The following is a 21,569-nucleotide window of genomic DNA, read 5'->3' on the forward strand; positions in this document are numbered from 1 at the left end:
GTGTGTATGCATGTGTTGCAGTGGCGTGTCGTGTGACGATTAAAGATTCTTCTTCTTATTTTTCTAACCTTTTCGTTAAAATATAACATAGCATCCGACGTAATAACACGCGTCGACATGCACCCGCCTGGAGCTTTGGGCCAGGCCCGTTGATGTCTGTGAGTAAAGACAAATTCGAACTTTCTCTAATTGACCTTCTCCCTCTGGTATAGAAAAATACAAGAGGGTAGCAGTATCCCAGGTGCTCTGCTCTTATTTCACCGGCAGGTGGCGCTACAAGCACCCGCGTCGATTCCAACGTGAGCTTCAGCCGGACGAACGGCTTTGTTTGACTTAAAAACTGTTTTGTTCTTTGATGGAACTGGACCGTTTCAGATGCATGAACTAAGTTCGATGTGTCTCTTCAGGAAGCTGAACTGTGTTGTGGGGGAAAAACAAATATTATTAAAACTGTAAAATTGTCTTACAGTAGTATTACAAATATTACTTTTAATAAAGTACAATAAATATAATATAACAAAGTGAGCGTCGTTGTTGTTGTTGTTTTTTGTGAAAATAATTATAATTATAGGGTTTTGTAAAAATAAATAATTGTTATTTCTGCTCTGTGGGGTTTTCCTCGCGGGAATTCCCCACGTGTGGCTTCGTGACCAGGCGGACGGCTCCGGGAGCATAGCAACAGGATTATTTTATTGTATCACATGACCATGAATCGACTTGCTTTTATAATAATCGTACAGCTATGATTATTGATCACCGTGCGTCCTGCACCACGTCATCGAAACGCCGTTATTTTTTTTTTTTTTTTTTGTTTAACGTCACGACGCGGACGCAGCTCGGAGGAAAACGGTTTGTTGTGATGACGTCACAAGGACGGACCATTTGCCCTGTTCGCCCGTGGGTGTTCGCGCGCCTCGGTCGAACTCGATCTTGCGCGGGCGGCAGAAATATTCGAAAAATACACCTCATCGGTTCTGGTCCGACGAACGGATATGAAAACAGCGATTTGCGACGTGCTGCCCGTACACACACACACACACCGGTATATTTTATCATCTGTGATAGTGGCTCTGTCGCCGCGCCCCCGTGGTGGGTCTAATGGTTGGTTCCAACATGGCGGAAGGGTCCCCTCTCCCCCGAGGTGTCTGACGAGGCTCGCGTCTCGAACGCAGTCTGGCCAGCGACGCACAGCGGCGCGGCGCAAACGAATGAAATAAGCGACGTCATTCGGCAGAGGCGCGACGGGGTTTCATGGTGACAGTAAGTTCAGCGCAATTACCGCGACCGAATTCGCTGGCGCACGGTTCATTTGTGTTTTGTTGTCTTTTGGGCGAAGTAGCGGTCTCTCCCCCCCCCCCCCCCCCCCGCGCGGCAGCCCGGCTCAGCCCGAGGAAAAGATGGAAAATAAAGAGAAGCGTCGCTCCGGCGGCGTGGTTAAAACGTCAGCACGGACATATTATATGATTTCAGAGATGAAAAAATATCGGGTTTGAAATAATCCAACGCGGGGCCCGGAGTGCGAAGCGGAACCGAAAGTTCTCACACAAAAGCCTGTGGAGTGCTGGGGGGGGGGGGTTTGTCCGTGTGTGTCGGTCAAGCGGTCGGAACTCAATTCGGCAACGATTGCGGTCGAAAAGTGGATTCTAATAAAAATAAATAAATTTAAAAAAGACCCCCACAAACCAAACCACGATATTTCCCTACGTGCGATCATTCCAAAAAGTGACATTGAGGTATGCTGTCGGTCCCCGGGATGTGTTGATTTATCGCGCCAGTTGGCGCTGCTTGTAGTGCGCGTTCCAAACATGGAAGCGGTAAAATCCGTCCGATCGGTCGGTCTCCAAAGTACCGTGCGTGATACTTGACGTATCTGGCCCCGCGTAAGAAACCGCAACATTCAATGTGTTCCGTGCGGTGTGCGTGTGCTGCTCTGTTTGCTGTTGCCGTTGTCGGTGGCGGGGTCCGGATGAACAAACAAAAGAACTAACACAAGAACAATTTGGCGATATGCAAGAAACCCAACGGTAATAAATACAAAACCTTAAAAACGAACAAGCTAAAAAAAAAAAAAGATAAACAATGTGTGCGCATACCTACAAATCAACGGAATAAAATTAAACAAGAATAGTTTAAAGTTATCAATAAAAACAAGAACATTTTGGCAATATACAATAATCCCAATGATAAACATAAACCTCAAAACTAACAAAAATACGATAAAAATAACCTAATAATTTAACAAAACTACACAAGAACAATTTGGAAATATACAATAAAACTAATGATAAATAAAAATGTAAACCAAACATTAACAAAATAAAATGACAATTGGGGGAACATACAATCAACCTAATCACAAACAATAAATATCAACCTGAAAATGTACAGGATAAAAACAATGAAATAACCCAAAACAAAGAGCTATTTGGCAATAATTGTACAACGAATGGGCATAATTGCCTCCTACGAGCCGGAAACAGAGATTTGGGTGGTGCGGGGGCCCGTCCAGTGACCTCGTCGTCATTCTTCCTCCTCTTCTCCGTCCACAAAGCAGCACCATGGATGAGGAGGAGCAGTTTGTGAACATTGACCTGAACGACGAGGCCGTGTGCAGCGTGTGCAAGCTGGAGACGCACGCCGAGACGCTGTCCTTCTGCCACGTCTGCTTCGAGCTCAGCATCGAAGGTACCTTTCATCCTGCCTTTATTCCTTTATTTTTATTTTGTTCGGCATGTTTGTTTCCGAAAGCCATTTTGCGTAAAAAGGTCCCTTTTCGCAATCGGAAGGATTTTTTTTTTTTTTTAATTGCTGTACAGACGATTAGCGTAAAAATAGCCAAATAAAAAGTGAACATTGCCAACTATATGGAAACAAAGTGCCCCCCCAAAAATTGGACAAATAAAAACAAAACGAGACAATGGGGGGGGGGGAATCTTGAAAAAAAACCATAAAATATAATAGCCACGTTAAAAATACAAAAAATGAGCCAAGTACAAAATGGTCGAATATAAAAATATAGGGAATATATACAAAATACAATTCAATGCACAGGATAAGTTACGTCGTAACTTTGTTCGTCCTTGGAGGAAGATTGTGGCGTTAACATCAGCTCCTCTCAAATCGGCAAAAATAAAAGTAATAAAAAATAAACACAACACTTCTGAATCGACAATTCCCATTCCGATTTATAAAATAAAAAATAAAATGGAGGAAATGTTAATGTCTTCATCATCCATCCACCGGCACAGGTTGGCCATTACCGGTTTTGTAACTCCGTCTCCCATTTCATGTTCCACTCAAACATGAGAGGCCGTTTGAAGTGTTTTTGTTTTTTTCTTCCCACCACTTGCAATTAACGAGTGAAAGCGGCTCCAGAGAGATGGGATGTGCTTCCCACTCGGCCTTTGTCTCACTGATCCACTACGTCCACCATCTTTTCTTATACTATATTTTTGTCGCTGCTTGTTTTCTTATTTTTTTAATTTTAATTTTAATTTTTATTGTTTTCTTTTCATTTTTACACATGTTTTGTGGTTATCATTAGCTTTATTATATATTTGTCATTGTTCATTGTTTTATTTGTGGTCGTCTTTCTCTTCTAGTAATCCTTTTAGGTCTATTGTATATTGTCAATGTTCCATCCATCTTTCTAGTTTAACCGCACCACATAACTGAAACAAATGGCCTCGGGGCTCTGCAGGTCTGTTGACAGAGTTCTTCGGAAGAAGTGCATCATGGGAAGGAGGATTAGTAAACAAGAGTATAGAGGTTAGATTCTAATGAGGGCTTGTCAGCTGACTGTCGCTCAATTAGCCCTGGGATGGAATGCACGCAGATAGAAAATAGACGACTAGTCCTTTGGGAGGAGAAGTGCCTAGTCGGTCCACTACATGCATGTTTTCCCTATAATGGTTTCTAATATTATTATTATTTTTTGACTTTTCACGTAATCCGTCACACAAGTTAAAAAATGATCCAGCACACCCTTAGTTCCTTGGTCCAGACTTTGCCGGAGAGATATTTGATCCAGCCTTTGTGTACATGGTGTCAGCGTTATGTAAGCTTCGGGTCTAGGGATGGATGGATAGGTGGATGTATGGGTGGGTGGGTGGGTGGACGGGTGGGGGTGATTGTCAGATGACCATGTGTAGCTGCAGCATCCCAGAGCTACGTGGGCTTGAAGGACGCCTAAGGTCAGCTCTGCTCCTTGGAGTTCGTTCCCACCGACTCTTTTATTTACTCACCGCTCCTCGTCCATCACATCCGTCAGTGGAGTCGAGCGTAGACCTGTCATCTGGTGCGGGACGCGTCTGAATTCTCGATTATTTGTTCTTTCGCTGTTCGATCAAAATTGATTTTTGAGGTAACTGCTTTTGTTCTTAATCCGACATTGACCTGCTCGAAAAACAGATTTAGGAGTCATTTTAATTATCAGGCCGGTTCGGATTCAGCAAAATCCCGGCTCGGATCCGGGATTTCTCGCGCTCTCGCTCTCTCTCGCTCCCCCACCTCGGTCATGCATCGGGTCGGTTCCGGTGGGATCTTGGCACAAGTTTCCCAGGTTCAATCGCACTCAGGTCTGAATTCTATGACCACTTGATCACCTCTAATTCAGAGTGGTGCGCAGGCGCTTTAGTTTTACCGTGCCAATAAGGCGGGTGCTAATTTTCTGATCGGAACAATCGATTATTCGCTTGCACCGCCCGCCGATTAATCGACGGTGAAAAGTTTGACCTTTGCACATCCCTTCCCCCGAGCACACAAATAGAAGCTCTGTTACTCTGGTGGGTGACTCAATTACTTAAAAAGCTAGATAGACTTTGCAACCTGCTGATGCCCTGCAGGGAGTGTGGCACTTTACCCTTAGTCAGAACATGGAGAACGAGCTCCAGCCACACGCTCATATTGTTTTCACGCACAATTACACCTTAATTTACGTAGAAATAATCAGTCACGTACGTATGCCTGATTGCCTCTCATGGCGTCATAAGCCGCCATTGTTCCAGAAGCTTGTTTCCTCTGGAACACGATGGTTGTTTAAATTGCATTTTTTTTTTTTTTCATTTGGGTTAGGGTAATATTGTGGTATCGTTAAATGTTATAGGAAAGTTATGCGGTTTTCTTGAATTTCCTAGACTGTTCTAAACTGTTCTAATCACTATCTCATAATGTCCACGTTGCTAATGATTGATCCTCTAATATTTATTTTGTGTGATAATCTCACAAAAGCGCCGATAGGTCATCTTCGATCATTGCGCCAGATGAACAGTATCGACGTATTCGTCAAAAAGTATTGTTTGATTTAGTTTGGTTTGTCTTTGCTCTTGCATGTTACAATTTACAATTAACCTAAAAAATGACGAAACAATTAACAATGTATGATAAAATGTTGGTAATATACAATAAACCAACATTTTCTTTTTTACAATCAACAATATGCCTCTTTCTGACCAAAATAGGAAATTGTGCTTTTTTTTTTTTTTTTTAATAAATATGTATTTATTTATAAAATCAAATCTTTAAACACTGTATGTATACCAGGGTGGGGAACACACAAGAAATCCAGATGGGATATTTTCTGAAGTCTGTATGATATTGAACCAGCTAGAAGGCAGAGCTCAGCTCAGCTAGGCTAAAGCAGCGTGCCACTGTTCATGGCCCATTGTACTACGCTCTCCAAAATTCCGTCCATTCCGTTGAATTGGCGTCCAGGCTAACTGTGGTGTCGCTGCTGCTGGAACGCGTTGTTTGTCCAGGTATTTGCTGACGACTCCACTCTTACCAGCCCCGCTGGTTTTCACATTCAGTAAAATCAGGTTATTAGTGGCCGCCAGTAATTGCTGGCTTTCAATGGTGTGGATTAAGGGGGCTCTTTTTATTCTATTTATTTACTTTTGGAAAGTAATGGAAATTATAAATTGCTTTTTTTTTTTTTTTTTTTTTTTTGCAGTGATATATATATATTTTTTTAATTGGTTCTCGGGTTTCGTCAACACAGCAAATTTGCTGTAGAAAACAAGATAAGCTGGGGTTTTGCAACAATTAGGCTATTTTTTTGAATGGCATTAACTGAAGCAACACATCGATTTCCCCCAATTTTGAGCTCTTGCTGAAATGGAGAAATGACAAATTAAAGCAAGTCTGTTAGTTATGTATCATCATATCCAGGCGAGGGAAGGTTGGAGGAGGAAAAACAGCCATGTTTACTCTAGGTCTCTATTGTCGCCTCTAAATTAGTAGCAGTGTTGGTGAGAATCAACATCATTCATCACTGATTGCCACGCCGTTGCAAAAGTGTGACATTTTCCGTGAGTAATAATAGTTATAACCTTTAGGAACTTTTGGCAACCAGTCTCCTTAGTTCAAAGCTTGTCGACATTGATTTAACACTCGTTATAACTCCATTATTAGGTAAGTCTCGTAAACCAACGGACTGGTCAAGTCTGTGGTTGGATGTTGGTTGAGAATTGAGCGCATGAATCCAGTGTCTTGAGACTATACGTCTGTGCCCACGCTATATCTATCTAGTATGCGTTCGCATTCAAGCAGAAATTAATTTTAACGTGGTGGAAACTATAGAGGCAGTCACCCGCTGACCCTTCTGTCGGTGGGACTTGACGGAGGAGCAGGGAGAGAAGAAGAAGAAGAAGAATCTTTATTCGTCACATGACACACCGCACTACAACAACACATGCATATATATACACACACACACACATGCACATGCTTTTTGGGTGGTGGCCAGTGAAATGAGAGACCCTTCAGACAGTGGGAGGACTGGACCTAACCGGATTAATGTTTTACTAAAGGCTCTGTGGTTTCTGGAAGATCAACACGAGTCACGTGAGCTTTTTCTGCCGTTTCCAAGTAGAGCCGCCCAGCTGTCGGCTGCACTCCGCATCGACGCCGTGTTAGGACGCTCTATTTGGAGACTATATACCCTCCACCACCTTTGTCCCATTTGCACCAGCGCTCGCAGGCCGAGGGGAAGTGTGTCACAGGTTGAGCGTCCTTGTCCAGAACGCGTACAAGAAAACCCCCCCAACGGCAAACACTGCTGGCCTCCAGCGACGGCAGACAGAAATATCACGTCTGTTCCTGTTCGTTGGAAAGACGTGTCCGCTCGATGGAAACCATAGATTCCCCAGAGGGAAAAAATGGCAATACATTTAACCTAATGATGAACAGTAAACAACAAATATAAACCTAAACATTAAAATAAACCTTTATAATACACAACAAAAAATGGCAAAATACAGTAAACCTCAAGTCAAGTCAAGTCAAGTCACACCTTATTTATAAACCATAACTTAGTCAACCTTAGAAATTAACTAGACGGAAGAAAAAATTGGCAGTGTAAATAACAAAATAAACCTAACAATGAATGTGCAATATAAATTTGGCAATGAATTAGGTAGATTTTTTTAGGCACACACAAATAAGCCAAACAATAGACACGTTAACTACGGTAAACACAAGCATGTTTTCAGTCTTCCACTCTTTTTAAAAGAAGTATCAAAAGGAGCATTTAAAAGTTCAAATCCTGATCCTGAAAATCCCCCATTTCGCCCCTTGAGCGGTAAAGTCCGAGCCATGGACTTAATTACCTCGGCTGCAACCTGACACCCATGTATTTGAATCTGATGACTGGAGTAAAAGATGAGTAAAAAGCTGGAGATCTGGCGTTGGGGGTAGTCGTGGTAGGCTACCTGATAAGATTACACTTTCCATGACGGCAATGGCAGCGAAGTGAACCTCATGAGTTCTGCGTCACGGATGACGATGCTGAGAAATATCCAAGGATTTTCCTTGACTGTTGAGATTTTTATCCCTCGCTCTACATTGACGTCCTCGTTTGCGTACAGTATTATCGAGCGACGCAGCAAAGCCTGTCAGGTTACCGGGGACTTGAAGGCCGACTGAATAGTCCGGGTCCCTGACCTTGAACGTGCTGCTCTGTAATACCACCAGCGCAAAACCGCTGAAGGCCGCTCTGTGCATCGTTTTTTAGTTTTTTTCCCTCACCCGCGGACTCCGCCATGACAAACACTCTCCTTACTCATCAGCGTCAAGCCGCTGATTAGGATTCACCTCAGATGAATGGAGAGACTGCGAGAGACGATCCGTGATAAGCGGCTTAGCCTCTCCAGGTCTTCCTCTGGCAGTTGCCCCCCGGAGGTGGTCTGCCGCTGATGTGGCGCGACCGACCCAGTGGTCCGTCAGTGTTCTTTTTACGGTAGTCGAGGCTGATCGGCTTAAGCCGGGGCCCGCTGTGGGGGAGGTGTGGAAGCCACGCAAGTATCCCCGGCGAAGGGGGCTGAAAAATGACGTGAGGTGAATCCGTTGTGAAATAGTTGGTTTTCTCAGCCGAGCAGAGATGAGACGCTCCCGCTCTGCCGCCGAGGCACGGCCTTGGAGCCCTGTTCAAATGTGGGCTGAGGCGTTATTAATGATCCGCCGTCCGCTATTCCGCCAGCCGATAAATCTTTCCTTTCAAGAATTTCTAGGAGACGAATTGCAAAGCACAAGTGATCCTCAAAAGGAAGGCTCTTTGTAGTTTTTATTTTTGACTGTCAACATAAAATGTGAACTCCTAGTACACTCAGCCCTCGTAGGCTTGAAGTGCGTAAGGGTTTTTACACAAGTTTTGTGTACACAAAATAGTAGGTCTGTCTTCACCACTGCATCGTGTAGAGTTCCCTGGGGCTCCCCGGTTCTTGTGAAAGCAGATGTTTGAAAAACACAACTATTTATCGCATTGATTTTTGTTTTGTTTTTCTTCTCATATGCAAACACTCTGACAATGTGGGCTCATCCACCTGACAGCAACCACCTTGATGGTCCTAAAACACGATGAGAACTGATCTGCTGAAGGCAGCTCCCACAGTGAAACGATATGGCTGTATCATCAAGCGGCAAGCTGCAATCCCAGAATGCAGTTATGCGGAAGTATAACTAGTATTAATGTGGAAACAACCGGTAAATGCACCCCCAAAAATTGCCTCCGACTCGCACAGATTTGGTTTTTCTACAGTGGAGCATTGTCTGCTCTATTTATAGGTCAGCGGTTGGACATCACGAGCAAGTCATCCGAGCGATTCCTTGAAACTAACTTTCGTCTTCAGGTGGCATTGTTATTAAGCTAGCCTTTGATTGAGGTACTGAACCAACGCTATTTTATTTCCATCCCAAAAGACGAATGCAAAAAGAGGAGGTGCTCAAGGAACTACACTGTGCCAGACCCGCCTGATCTGTTTGACGGTCACGTCTGGCCCATGTACGTCAAACACAAGAACATCCAGCCAGCCAGCCAGCGTTTGAGGCGAAAGAACACAGGACACCATGAACATGACCATGAACATGTGTTCTTCCTGTTGTTGACATGAGGAATTGACCCCTATTCAGTGGTGTTAAGTACCGCACTGCAGCCAAGCGGCAGCAATAGATGGTGTCAAAGTGGTCAAACCGTTGATGCCTTAATATCTTGACAGGACATTCATGCGGTAGTTGAACCATCTGCTTTTTTGCCAGTTGTGGATTTCTATGTCGCGCATGGAGTCTCGTTTATCAGGCTTGCCGGTCCTCTTGGGTGTAGGTGGAGGACGATGACTAATCTCTACAGGTTTCAGCAGGTTCCTTTGCCTGTGAGGAATGTAGGCCATGCGAGGAGGTTACAAACACACTCAGAGAAAAACAAATTTGGCTCTTGGGTGCCCTGCGCTCCGATTTCTTTCATCCTCCAGTGTTCATGAACAAGGACTCATACAGTTAGTTTGGTCCACTTTGCTGCAAGGTCGTTCTGTCTTTTCTCTTGAATACCCTAAATTCCTCCCTGCATGGAGAGTTGCCGTCCTATTTTCACTGGTTCCAGGTGTTCATTGTGTTCCACTCGGAAGTTCCCAAGAAACAAAGCTATGATTTGAAATACTTTCACACGGATGGGGGCGCGCGTGCACACACACACACACACACACACACACACACACACACACACACTCCAGTGTTTACTGGGAAATTACTTTGTAGATGTACAGGGGCCATGTGTAATTTCCCATCCTTGACCACAACATTAGTTTTAGCCTACTTATAAGTAGGATATTGCAATACTGTGTACATACATCTACTGATGCCTCTGGACACATCTTCAGTGATGTTCCTGGAGTTATCGGGTGTTTTGGGTCTTTCAGCATCGTACACCCTCCTCCAGATGACCCAGCCGGGGCTGTCCAGACCCCAGCTTGTCTCCAGATGTCTAGCTACGACTCCATGGCTCTCCTCTTTTGAGCCACGGCCATCTTGAAGACCTCTCTGCCGCATTGGTGGTACTGCGGATGGCTCTCCTCTTCCTCTCTCCCTCGATGCCCAAATATCTGAAAGCTCTGGCTAAAGAACGGGGTGCGAATCCCCTGCATCCGACCTCCACTGGGAGACACCTCGCTCCCCATCCAGCTTGCTGACAGTTGCTGACCAGTCCTGCGTACCCGGAGAGCTTCCTTTCAAAGGCCTCTTCCAAGCGATCTTCCCGTGGGACTGTAAGCTCCAGCAGCACAGCCTGCTTGCCGAACTCAGACACAAGGACAATGTCTAGTCGCAGGGTGTTGGCTGCAATATGGTTGGGGAACTTGAGCTATCGTTCGAGGTCCACCAACGGCTGCCAGTCCCCTGCAGATTTTCTTTTGGCTGGTTTTGGCTGCTCCCCAGTTCTAACAAAGGCAATGGCCTGCTTGTGGGATCGGGACCGCTTTGCCCACTCAACTCCTGCACCCTGGGCTTCAGCGATGGTTCTCAGGACACGATCATGCCTCCGCTGCAAGTGCCTTTGTGCAGCAGCCGAGGATGTGCTCCAGGGTTCCTCACTTGGAAACCAGAGCACAGCGCGCACGCTGGTGACTCTGCTTTTCCCCGTGTGTGCAGATTTGATTGGCTTGGAAGCACATCGTGCACTGCCTGGATGAGGAATTTGATGTGGTGTGGCTTGGCTTTCCAAAGCTCAGCCCCTCTCTCGACCGCATTCTCCCATCTTGTCCAAACTCCCTGCTACTTCATTCCCACCGACTTGCAGGTTCTCGTCTCCTCCATTGCTACTCCCACCTCCTCCTGAAATAGGCGGAGCCTTTCCTTACAATACAATTCAATTCTGTTGTTTCCATTTCTGACTCGATTAGAAAATTGTAATATCAGTAGTTTGTTTGGAAGTTATGCAACCATTTTTCGCTTAAATTAAATACCACCACCACAGTCACAACTAAATAGAAATACTACATTTCTGTATGTATTCTGTATATTTGTAATTTATGTCAGAAAGTAAACTAAAAAGTTGGTAGAAATTCTCATTGTCTAAAACAACTATATATCCTGAGCCATCTCATTGACATTGAATTGAATCTATTTTGAATCACGAGCCCTTATATCAATATCAAATCCAGCCCCAGTACCCAGTGCTATTTCTAAGATACTTTTGGAATTTTTTTTTTTTTTTTTTTAAGTATCAGGTTAGTGTCAGGGTACTGCTTTTTCACGCTGTGGTGTGGGACCCGATTTGACTGCACAGTTATAGAAAACGCTAAGCTTTGTGAACAAAGGGAACTGCTAGATTAAAACGTCATATCAGAATTCCTGCCCGCGCGCGCCGTCAGCGCACATAGACTGTGCTAAGCTGCTATCGCTGCTCTCTTTTGTTGCTCTGGAGGCTCAGTCAGTCGACGCTAAGCAGCTTTCTTGAAGCGGCAGAAAGCACCCAGAGGTCAGTCTGTCGCTTTTGGATTTCACGTTGGGTTTGTTTTGTCCAGGTTCACCCGGTTACCGCTGTTATTTATTGCCCTCCGTTTTAAGCATTGGAAACTTTGGATGATGTCACGTCAACCGATGCCATTGTTTTTTTGTTTGATTCTAGTGATCAATCCTGCTCATTGACTGATCCCTCTTAACAATTGCTATGTATGGATCGTCAGGGGGTGACCAGAACTCCTTCAGCAGAGTTAACTTTCTTTCATTAGTCGCAAAGAAGTTGCTGTGTAGTTAAGTTCACCTTCAACCTTTTTGTCCCAAGGGAATGTTTTTGTACATAAGAAAACATACAAAACAACATTCAAGCTGGAAAAAAACAATCATTCCCCCACATCCAGTCCCCTCCATAATAACATATTTAAATGATAACAGCACTGTTTTTATGTATATAGTGTGTGTGTGTGTGTGTGTGTGTGTGTGTGTGTGTGTGTGTGTGTGTGTGTGTGTGTGTGTGTGTGTGTGTGTGTGTGTGTGTGTGTGTGTGTGTGTGTGTGTGTGTGTGTGTGTGTGTGTGTGTGTGTACTACTCACAAAAACGTAGGGATATTTGGCTTTCGGGTGAAATCTATGGGGAAAGTTGACGCTACAGTGATATATCATGAAAGTAGGGCATTTAATTAGAAGCATGCAATGGTGATTTCCTCATCTCAAACAATGTATTGAAACAAAAGCCAACAACAGTGGTGGGTTTACCACAACAAAAAATGTCAATGTCTCAATAACTTGTCATGTGCCCTTGAGCATCAATTACAGCTTGACAACGACGTCTCATGCTGTTCACAAGTCGACTTATTGTCTGCTGAGGCCTGGCCCCCCACTCTTCTTGAAGGCGGCCCTCAGGTCATTGAGGTTCTGGGGTACAGAGTGACGAGCCTCTACACGGCGACTCAGCTGATCCCATAGGTTTTCTATGGGATTCAGGTCTGGAGAAAGTGCAGGCCACTCCATTTGAGGTGCCCCAGCCTCCAGCAGCCGTTCCCTATTGATGCGACCTCGATGAGCTGCAGCATTGTCGTCCATGAAGATGAAATGAGGCCTGTGTTGGTCATGCAGGGGCACAATGACTGGATGAATGATGTTATTCAGGTAGTATGTGCTTGTCACTGTACCATTCACAAAGTGTAGGGCAGTTCTGTATTGACTAGACACACCTGCCCACACTGTAACACCACCACCACCACCAAAGGCTCGTCTGGTGACAACAGTGGCTGATGCGTAGCGCTCTCCTTGACGTCTCCAACATCGTTGGCGGCCATCATTTCTGCTCAACGTGAATTGACTTTCATCAGAGAACAGCACTGAGGCCACTGGTCCCTCGTCCACCGTAAATGCTCCCTGGCCCGTGCAAGACAATGATGCCTGTGCCTGGTGGTGTGGTCAGGTACCCTTGCAGGTCGTCTAGCATGCAGACCACGCTGATGTCAACGGTTTCGAATGGTCTGAGGTGACACTTGGGTGCCTCTCACCTCCCTTAAATGTGCCTGGAGTTGAGTGGCATCATCATCCGGTTCCGCAGGGCACTGTTCACAATGAAGCGCTCATCAGTGTGGGATGTGGCCAAAGGACGTCCACTTCTATGCCTTTCTGTGACTCTTCCAGTCTCTGTATCTCTGTTGCAAGCTGCTGATGACACTCTGTGACACTCTAAGCTCAGTGGCCACTTCCCTCTGAGAACATCCTGTTTGAAGCCTCGCAGTGGTGAGGTACTGTTGATCAGTTGTTAGGTGTCGTCTTGGTCTCATGATGTTAAAACGTGAACAGCATGATGAAGAGGACTGTTTAAATACCAATTCTAATTGAACCAGGAAACGTATTGGTCGATTCATGGATCAAACACCTGTTGTGAATTTTGCCGTTCAGCTCCTTGTTAGAGAAGAGCAAGTTGTGCAAAAAGTACTGAAACACTGAACAGTTGGACATGTGCTTCAAAATTTTAGAGAAGGTCAAATTAAGTTCACCTGTAAAGTTTATAGTGCATTTTAGGTTCATCCTGAAATTTCACCCGAAAGCCGAATATCCCTAACTTTTTGTGAGTAGCGTGTGTATATATATATATATATATATATATATATATATATATATATATATATATATATATATATATATATATATATATATATATATATATATATATGTGTGTATATATATATATATATATATATATATATATATATATACACACGCACTATATATATATATATATATATATATATATATATATATATATACGCTACTCACAAAAAGTTAGGGATATTCGTATGATTTGTATGGAAATCAAATCGATCCTGCCCATTACCCAGTCCTCATGAAGAGTCAAAAATTGAACTGAATACACAAGAGCAGGTAAGATGCATGTGTGTGTGTGTGTGTGTATATATATATATATATATATATATATATATATATATATATATATATATATATATATATATATATATATATACACACACACACATGCATCTTACCTGCTCTTGTGTATTCAAAAATTGAACTGAATACACAAGAGCAGGTAAGATGCATGTGTGTATGTATATATGTATAAAAATTGAACTGAATACACAAGAGCAGGTAAGATGCATGTGTGTATGTATATATATATATACATACACACATGCATCTTACCTGCTCTTGTGTATTCAGTTCAATTTTTGACTCTTCATGAGGACTGGGTAATGGGCAGGATCGATTTGATTTCCATACAATTCTATATTTCCAATATTGATATTTTATAGATAATGACAAATTGCTCCCAACTTCTCTGCATTAGCATGTGTGACTGGTGTACATGTATACATACATGTACACAGTTTCTATACTTAAACCCCCCCCTTTTTTTTTTTTTTTTTTAATAATTTTCTTTAACTGAGATTCTTTGTGTAGCCTTCGTTGTTGTATTGGGTACTCATTTCATAACTGATGATCGTTTCCCTGGTTATTGTTCAGCATCAGATGTGGTTTTATCTGTTCCGGTTGGGATTGTCCTAATGGGTTCCCCGCTCTGTCTGTTCTGCATTCAGGCGTGTCCGCGGCCGCCCTGCTGCACACCAGGTCCCTGCGCGGCCACCGGGACTGCTTCGAGAAGTACCACCTCATCGCCAACCAGAAGCTGTCGCGCTCTGCGGCGTCACGCGGCACCTACGAGGGCGTGAAGCTCGCCCTGGGCCAAAAGCTGAGCCGCATCATCCGCTACGCCCAGAACAAGGACCCCGACCCGACCGGGGCCGCCGGCGCCAGCGCCGCCCGGCGGGGTGCGGGCAAACATCACTGCCACGGGCAGCAGAGCGAGCGCAAGGCGGTGCCGCGGGCGGACACCCAGGTGCCCCGCTACGCCCCCCGCTGGGACTCGGGCGGCATGACGGCGGGCCTGTTGGAGTGCCACGCCTCCCAGGAGTTCGAGCTGCGGCAGGAGGCCAGGCGGGGTCCGCGGAGCCTCAGGGGCCCGTGCTCCGTGGGGGATCCCGGGGAGAACGGGCACCGGGGACTCGGCAGAGAAGAACGTAAGCGCATTCATGCTGTTTTTTTGGTTTTTTTTTTAATAGTCCTCTCAATCACTGATTCTCAACCTTTTTCATACAAAGGACCCTCCGTTCGGCATTGGGCCACTGATAAAGTTTCGTCTCTCGGATCCAAATCTGAGCAGATTGTTATAGTGAGACGTGGTTTAGTCTCTCTACTCTAGTTAAGTTAGTTAGTTATCAAGCATCCTCAAAGTGTTTTCCACCTAATGCGGAAGATTGTCTCTAGAACCAGATCGCAGAGTATTTTTATTGGACGTGTTTTGCTGTCTCTGCTCTGGCCAGGAAGAGAACAGTGATACTAGTATCAAAACAGCCGTTGTTGTACTGTTTTCTCAGGGTGGCGTCTTTAACTTTTACATTAAAGAAGTGTTCGTTTAACTGTTAGTCACTTTGCCGGGGGCCCCCTGGAGCCTCTCGGAGGATCCCATGTTGTTATTTTCTAATAAAACAGTTTGTTTTGCTTCTCTCTCAGTGACCAAAATGAGCACGGAGGAGCTGCATCAGCTCAACACACGCTTACTGCTGCAAGTCCAAAGTAAGTCTGGTTGTCGACCTCAGTTCAATAACTTTACACCACCGGGAAAAACTCACCGGCGGCTCATAGAGGCATAGCAAACGGCTTAACACCACTTAACTTCCTATACGCATGCTCCTACTATGCTTCGCAACGCTTTTTTAGAAGCATTTAAATACGTATTTTCATTTAAATACATATTTGTACCTATTCAAATGTTCCAGCACTTAGAACCCACAGTGCATAAATTCATTTAGCTATACACAGATCATTAACATACATATATGCATGAATGAGTAGAATCTAAAAGTATGTAGGGTATTTAATAAACATTATTCATCTAAAAAAGTTTATCACACCAACTCTTCAAAATCATCAGATTTCATAGTGTGTGTGTGTGTGTGTGTGTGTGTGTGTGTGTGTGTGTGTGTGTGTGTGTGTGTGTGTCTGCGTGCGTGCGTGCGTGTGTGCTTCTATTCTCCCAGAAGTTCACAAATTGAGTTTTAAATCCTACATGTGCGCAGTTCAGACGACATCCATATATTCCAACCATTTATCCTGACACTATGACTCTGATGCGTTATTCAGCGATAACGACTCTGCTGCTGTTTAAATGCTGAACATTATTATTATTATTATTATTAAATTGATCAAAGCCTGTTTAGACTGGTTCTCTCCTCTGCCAAAGTGGTTTGTTGTTTTCAACCCGTTCTTTGTGTCGCCGAGGTTGTTTTCCTCCCTCATTCACTTCTCTCTCTCTCTCTGTCGCTCTCTCTCTGTCTCTCTCTCTCTCTCTGTCTCTCTCTGTCGCTCTCTCTCTGTCTCTCTCTCTCTGTCTGCCGCTCTCTCTCTCCTTTTGTTGTTTCCTGTTCAGTTTGTCTGCATGTGCGATGACCTCGCATGTAAATTTGAGCGCTGACTCATCCCGCCCTACCCTTCGCTCGCTCTCCCTCTGTCGCTGCTCTTTCTCTCCTCAGCCCCCTTTCCCACTTGCGCTGAAAGCCGTAAATCTACTGGCGACGTTCCGCGTCGGCGTCCTGTTGGAACAGGATCCCGTTGAGATGTTCCGCAAAAGTCGTGCCGTAAATTGCCCCACTCCCGAGCTCGTAACTTTTCCGGGAAAATGCTGATACGGCTGTGAATGGGTGTGTGGGAATGGAAGCGGTAACATTGCCGTAAAGAAGGGGTGGAGCCCAATCCAAATAAAGCACAAATTGTGGGTTTTTACAAATATTTATTTCGTACAAATATTTTAAAAAGTTATTTGTTTTCGGGGAGGGGGGACGACATTCTGAAATATGGCAAGTCCGATCTGAACCGTGGAGCTCGGCTGCAAAGACGAAAAAGGGGAACAAAAAAATGCCACTCTTACACGCGGGCGTGGGTTTGACAGTTTGGGGTGCGGTGCGCCGACATCGGGGTCAAGCGCTCGGCTCCGCGCCGCGGTGCAGCGGCCGGGCGCCGGAGAGGAAGCGAGCGGACAGGGAGAGGAAGAACGGGTGGAGAACGGGTTCCATCTCCGGAGGCAGAGGGTGCAGGACAGGTTGGAAACCCGAACGCAATAACTTTGGGTTATTGCGTTCGGGGACGGGGGGCTCGGTCTGGGGAGGGAGCCGAGAGCGTCCGGGAGGGTCAGGGGGACGGGGAGCGACGCGCTGGTCGAAAAAGGCAACCCATCCTGTCGCCTAGTCTCGTGTGAAGACACCGCTCGCATGAAAACTAGGTAATTTATCCGTAACAGTCTTCTATGTGGGAACAGACTCCATACGGAACTTCTGTTTGAAGGAGGCCAATGTGGCAGTGACTACCTGCTGCTGTTGCCGGATGTTTTTTGTCCAGCAATGTTACCGATTCCATGTGGGAAAGGGGCTTGTGTCTCTCGCCCCACCTCTGTCTCTCACTCTCCCTCCCTCTCTTTTAAATTTTTTTCTCATTAACCCCCCCCCCCCATTTTTTTGATATGAACTAAGAAATGTCATTTTGTTCAACAAACTGCTTGAATAAAGTTTGGCCGACTCAAACCCCCCCTCCCTCCCGCCCTCAGTGGTGTTTGAGCAGCTCAGCTCGGCGGTGCAGGAGAAGGACTCCCTGGCGTCGGAGCTGCACGTGCGCCACGTCGCCATCGAGCAGCTCTTCAAGAACTGCAGCAAGGTGCCCTGGCTGCACATCAGCCGGGCGGGGGGCGGGGCCGGCAGCGCCCCCCCCGTGGAGTGACGGAGCCACACCCCCCCCCCCGACCCCTCTGTGATGGGGGGGTGGCGAACGACACGCCAAATTACTTGAAACCCTGTTTAAAAAACAAAACAAACAAAAAAAAAAAAACAGCGGAGCGGCTTCAAGGCGGAGATGTGAGGACCCCGCCCCTGCAGGTCCGGCCCAGCGCTCGGACCCCGGCGCAGGGAGGGAGGTCGACCCAGGCCCCCTTTTCGGAAAATCTGGGTTCAGACGACCGCACTACCCCCGGGTTCGAGGTCGACTGCGTGGATTTAGTTGATGGGCATCAAACCGAGGGGCTGGGGCCACGACCCGACAGGAGCTTTTTAAACTTTGCTTCGGAGGTGGAGGCCTGGTGGTGTCCACGCCGGGTGCCGTGGTCTCACCCCCCCCCCCGGTCCAGCGACGAGGCGGGACACTCTATGCAGACGACGGCGTTCAATTCGGATGCCCATTCATCTCATCTCCAAGTTATTTACCGAGACGTTTGCTGTGCGTTTGATTTGTGTTTTTATTTATTTATCTTTTGTTCCTCGCGGTGAACGTTTTGCTTCTCTTTGACTTTCATCGGGGTTTGGACTGGTTTTGGGTGAGGCTTTTTGGCTGCGTTTTTCTTCTGTTTATTTGCGACTCTCCCGCCTCGGTGGAGTGGTTCTTTCTTTTGCCATGGAAACGGGTTCGAAAAAGTGAGTGGCTGAGGTGATTATGGGATTTGCGTTGAGTGTGTTTTGTATTATGACAATGCCGCCAGCGAGGCCGTTTGCTTTTTTTTTTTTTTTGCAAGTGTTGCACTAGCGAGGTTTTTCCGCTTTTCACCGCTCCCCTTGACCGTTTGATAACTCGATGACGTTTATTTCCACGTCGCCTTCAACAGTCTTGGGTTTCACAGCGCACAATGTGAAACCTTCTGTTACATCATAATATTCAGGTTTTATTTTGTTCGTACTGAAGCCAGTTTCCTAGAAGAGCACAAACGGCTGTACTGGCTTTAGTGATGATCAAACACTGTCGTTCATGAAACAAATGAGAATGGAAGGGGACGGATGTCAAATTGAACCCATGATTAGCCTCAAGTCCAACCCTTAAAAAATAACAAGCTACTTGAACTTTCTAAATTATGATGCAATACCAATTCAAATTTGAGGGGTTTTCAATAATTGAACCATGCAATACAGCTGCTCGGGCTGATGGGGGAAGCAGTTTTGTATTCATTCTTTGTAATTTTCATATATATATATATATTTATTTTTTCTTTGTCTTCGAGTACATCTTTTTGACTTGTTCATCTTTTTGTTTTTAAATTGAATTTCAAAGTTGCTGTTTGTTTTTTTTTGCTGATCTGAGACGGCCGAGGCGGATGTCGAAGCGATACGACGGGGATTTCCGCCTCGAAAGTCGTCCTGTCGATTTGGACAAACCACATTTCAAGCTGTCGCTGGGAAGTCAAGGGTTAACTCCGGCTATAATAAGGAGCCTTGATACTTGACTGGAACAAAGTCTTTGCGAGGAACCACGATAAAGGTTTCTATTGAAACATTTGGTAGACCCTATGCAAATGAAACCATTAAGAAAATCACAAGCCTTATGAGTAGATCTGTAAATGAAAATTATAATGGAAATATTTCAATTTTGGGAAAACCCAGTACTCAAATCGATGTCTTTGCGTTAGTGTTTAAGTCATCTATGTCTCTCTCTTTATAAGAGATTCAATGAATTTGAGCCCTTGTGGGTTTAAAGGACACATCATGGCTCCATTTTAAACAGTTTTATTTGAATAAGTGTTTTGCGTCTTTTGTGTGTGTGTGTGTGTGTGTGTGTGTGTGTGTGTGTGTGTGTGTGTGTGTGTGTGTGTGTGTGTGTGTGTGTGTGTGTGTGTGTGTGTGTGTGTGTGTGTGTGTGTGTGTTTTTATTTGAGTTTATACTTTTTAATCCCAGAGTTTGTCTGTGTTGAATCTGTTACAACTTCACTCCTTTAGACTCTGCTGCTCGAACGCCTGTTTTCACGCTTGGACTTTTTATTTAATTTTTATTATTTTTCACAGTGGATTTATCTTGTTGTGTTCATGGAGCTTGCAAGCCCGTGTGACGTTTCCTTTTTTCTAAACTATTTCAATAAAATGAAAATATTTTTTATTATTATTATTCTCCTCCTCCTTTTACCCTCATACTACTTGTACAACTAGGCTCACCACCTAGTCAACAACCGGGTCCCCACTAAGATGGCGGCACGTGCAGATGTAACTGACATCAGAACTTCATGGGTGTCACGGAGCCGACAAACCCACAGACGATCTGGATACGATGTGTGTTCGGGGCAGTTCCAACATGACGCCGTTCGAGCATCGTCCAGGTCGGCGTTTCCGGCTTGTGGGTGGAGTTTGCGACCGACAAGCGGCACCTCACCAAGACGACCACGACCACGCGCACACACGCCAGCTGCAGCGGGGGAAAAACTTGGCGCACGGGCAAATTGACGGAGTGCACAGATCACCTGACAGATATAGTTGCGAGTGGACTTTTACTGACGGAATAAGAAAACTCCAAACAATACGAAGGTTCAAATTGACAGGTATTGTTTTATTACCATTAATCTTTAGTATCACCAGCAGAAGACAATTGGGTTAAACAATGCGCAGCATATTAAACCTCATAAATAAACAGTAAGTTCGGCAAAATAAAAACCCAACAACATCACTGTCAGAATTTACAGACATTCCAGAGATATCAGTGTACACAATCTTCCAGGATTATAATTACTGGGTACAATGACCATAAGGAGTTACATAATACAGGGGACATGTATTTGTGTATGTGTTTTGAAATATTTTCATTATTTTTGTGTTTTTGGTTCAGCCCACTACACACAATCTATTTCGTATATATCCTTTACAATTCAAGTAGTCAAACCACTCACCTGAGTTTATAGGTTTATAAAATACATTGTTATTGTGAGGGCGGTTTTCTGTTGATTTACAAAGTGCCATAAAATAACCCCGTTCCCCAAAAAATGGATGAACAATCGTGAGAAATAGTCGTGATCACAATACTGAATAAAATAATCACGGTCATCATTTCAGCCATAATCACGCAGCCCTACTAAAGACTGATAACCACCGTTCCGTTAGACAAGAAACACCCAGAATCGAACATGAGAAAATCAAGCTCTCCCCCAAGCCGCTCTTGTTCATCACCCGAGAGTTAAGATATAATAACAATAATAAGAATGAAGAAGAAAAGCGCGTGTATGTGAATATGAAATAAGACGGAGCGGAGGTGAGGGTTTCCTTTAGGTGGATCACGGGAGCCCTCTAGGGGACGCGGTTTGTTCAAATTGAGTTTGCGTTTTAACTATGGATTTAATTGTTATTGGTATTGTTTCACCGGATTGTCTGTAATCTTCTGCAGTAAGCATGGGCGGGTAACGAAGTTAAGGCCAAACACATATAAGTTGGTTGCACAGTTTCCCCAAAACAAAAGAGTCGAAGTTGGAGCGTCAGCAGCGAACGGAGAGCGTCCGTTTAAATAGTAAACGAATGA

General features: G+C 44.9%; 1 protein-coding gene across 2 annotated transcripts; it reads left to right on the top strand.

The window, feature by feature from the left end:
* The first annotated feature begins 1,118 nt into the window (after positions 1-1,118).
* On the top strand, positions 1,119-20,171 carry cUnh21orf91 (chromosome Un C21orf91 homolog). 2 transcript variants are annotated; one of them, XM_080013252.1, is made up of 5 exons: positions 1,119-1,260; positions 2,555-2,685; positions 14,804-15,283; positions 15,777-15,839; positions 17,863-20,171. In XM_080013252.1, the coding sequence occupies exons 2-5, from the start codon at positions 2,559-2,561 to the stop codon at positions 18,030-18,032; spliced, it is 840 nt and encodes a 279-aa protein (XP_079869378.1). In that variant the 5' UTR covers positions 1,119-1,260; positions 2,555-2,558; the 3' UTR covers positions 18,033-20,171. The 2 variants fall into 2 exon arrangements, with proteins under 2 accessions (XP_079869378.1, XP_079869377.1); XM_080013251.1 differs by having other exon boundaries at positions 1,122-1,260; positions 2,552-2,685.
* Positions 20,172-21,569: the final 1,398 nt, after the last annotated feature.

The sequence above is a fragment of the Zeus faber genome (assembly GCF_960531495.2).
Source record: "Zeus faber genome assembly, chromosome: 14".
In the NCBI taxonomy this organism is placed as follows: Eukaryota; Metazoa; Chordata; class Actinopteri; order Zeiformes; family Zeidae; genus Zeus; species Zeus faber.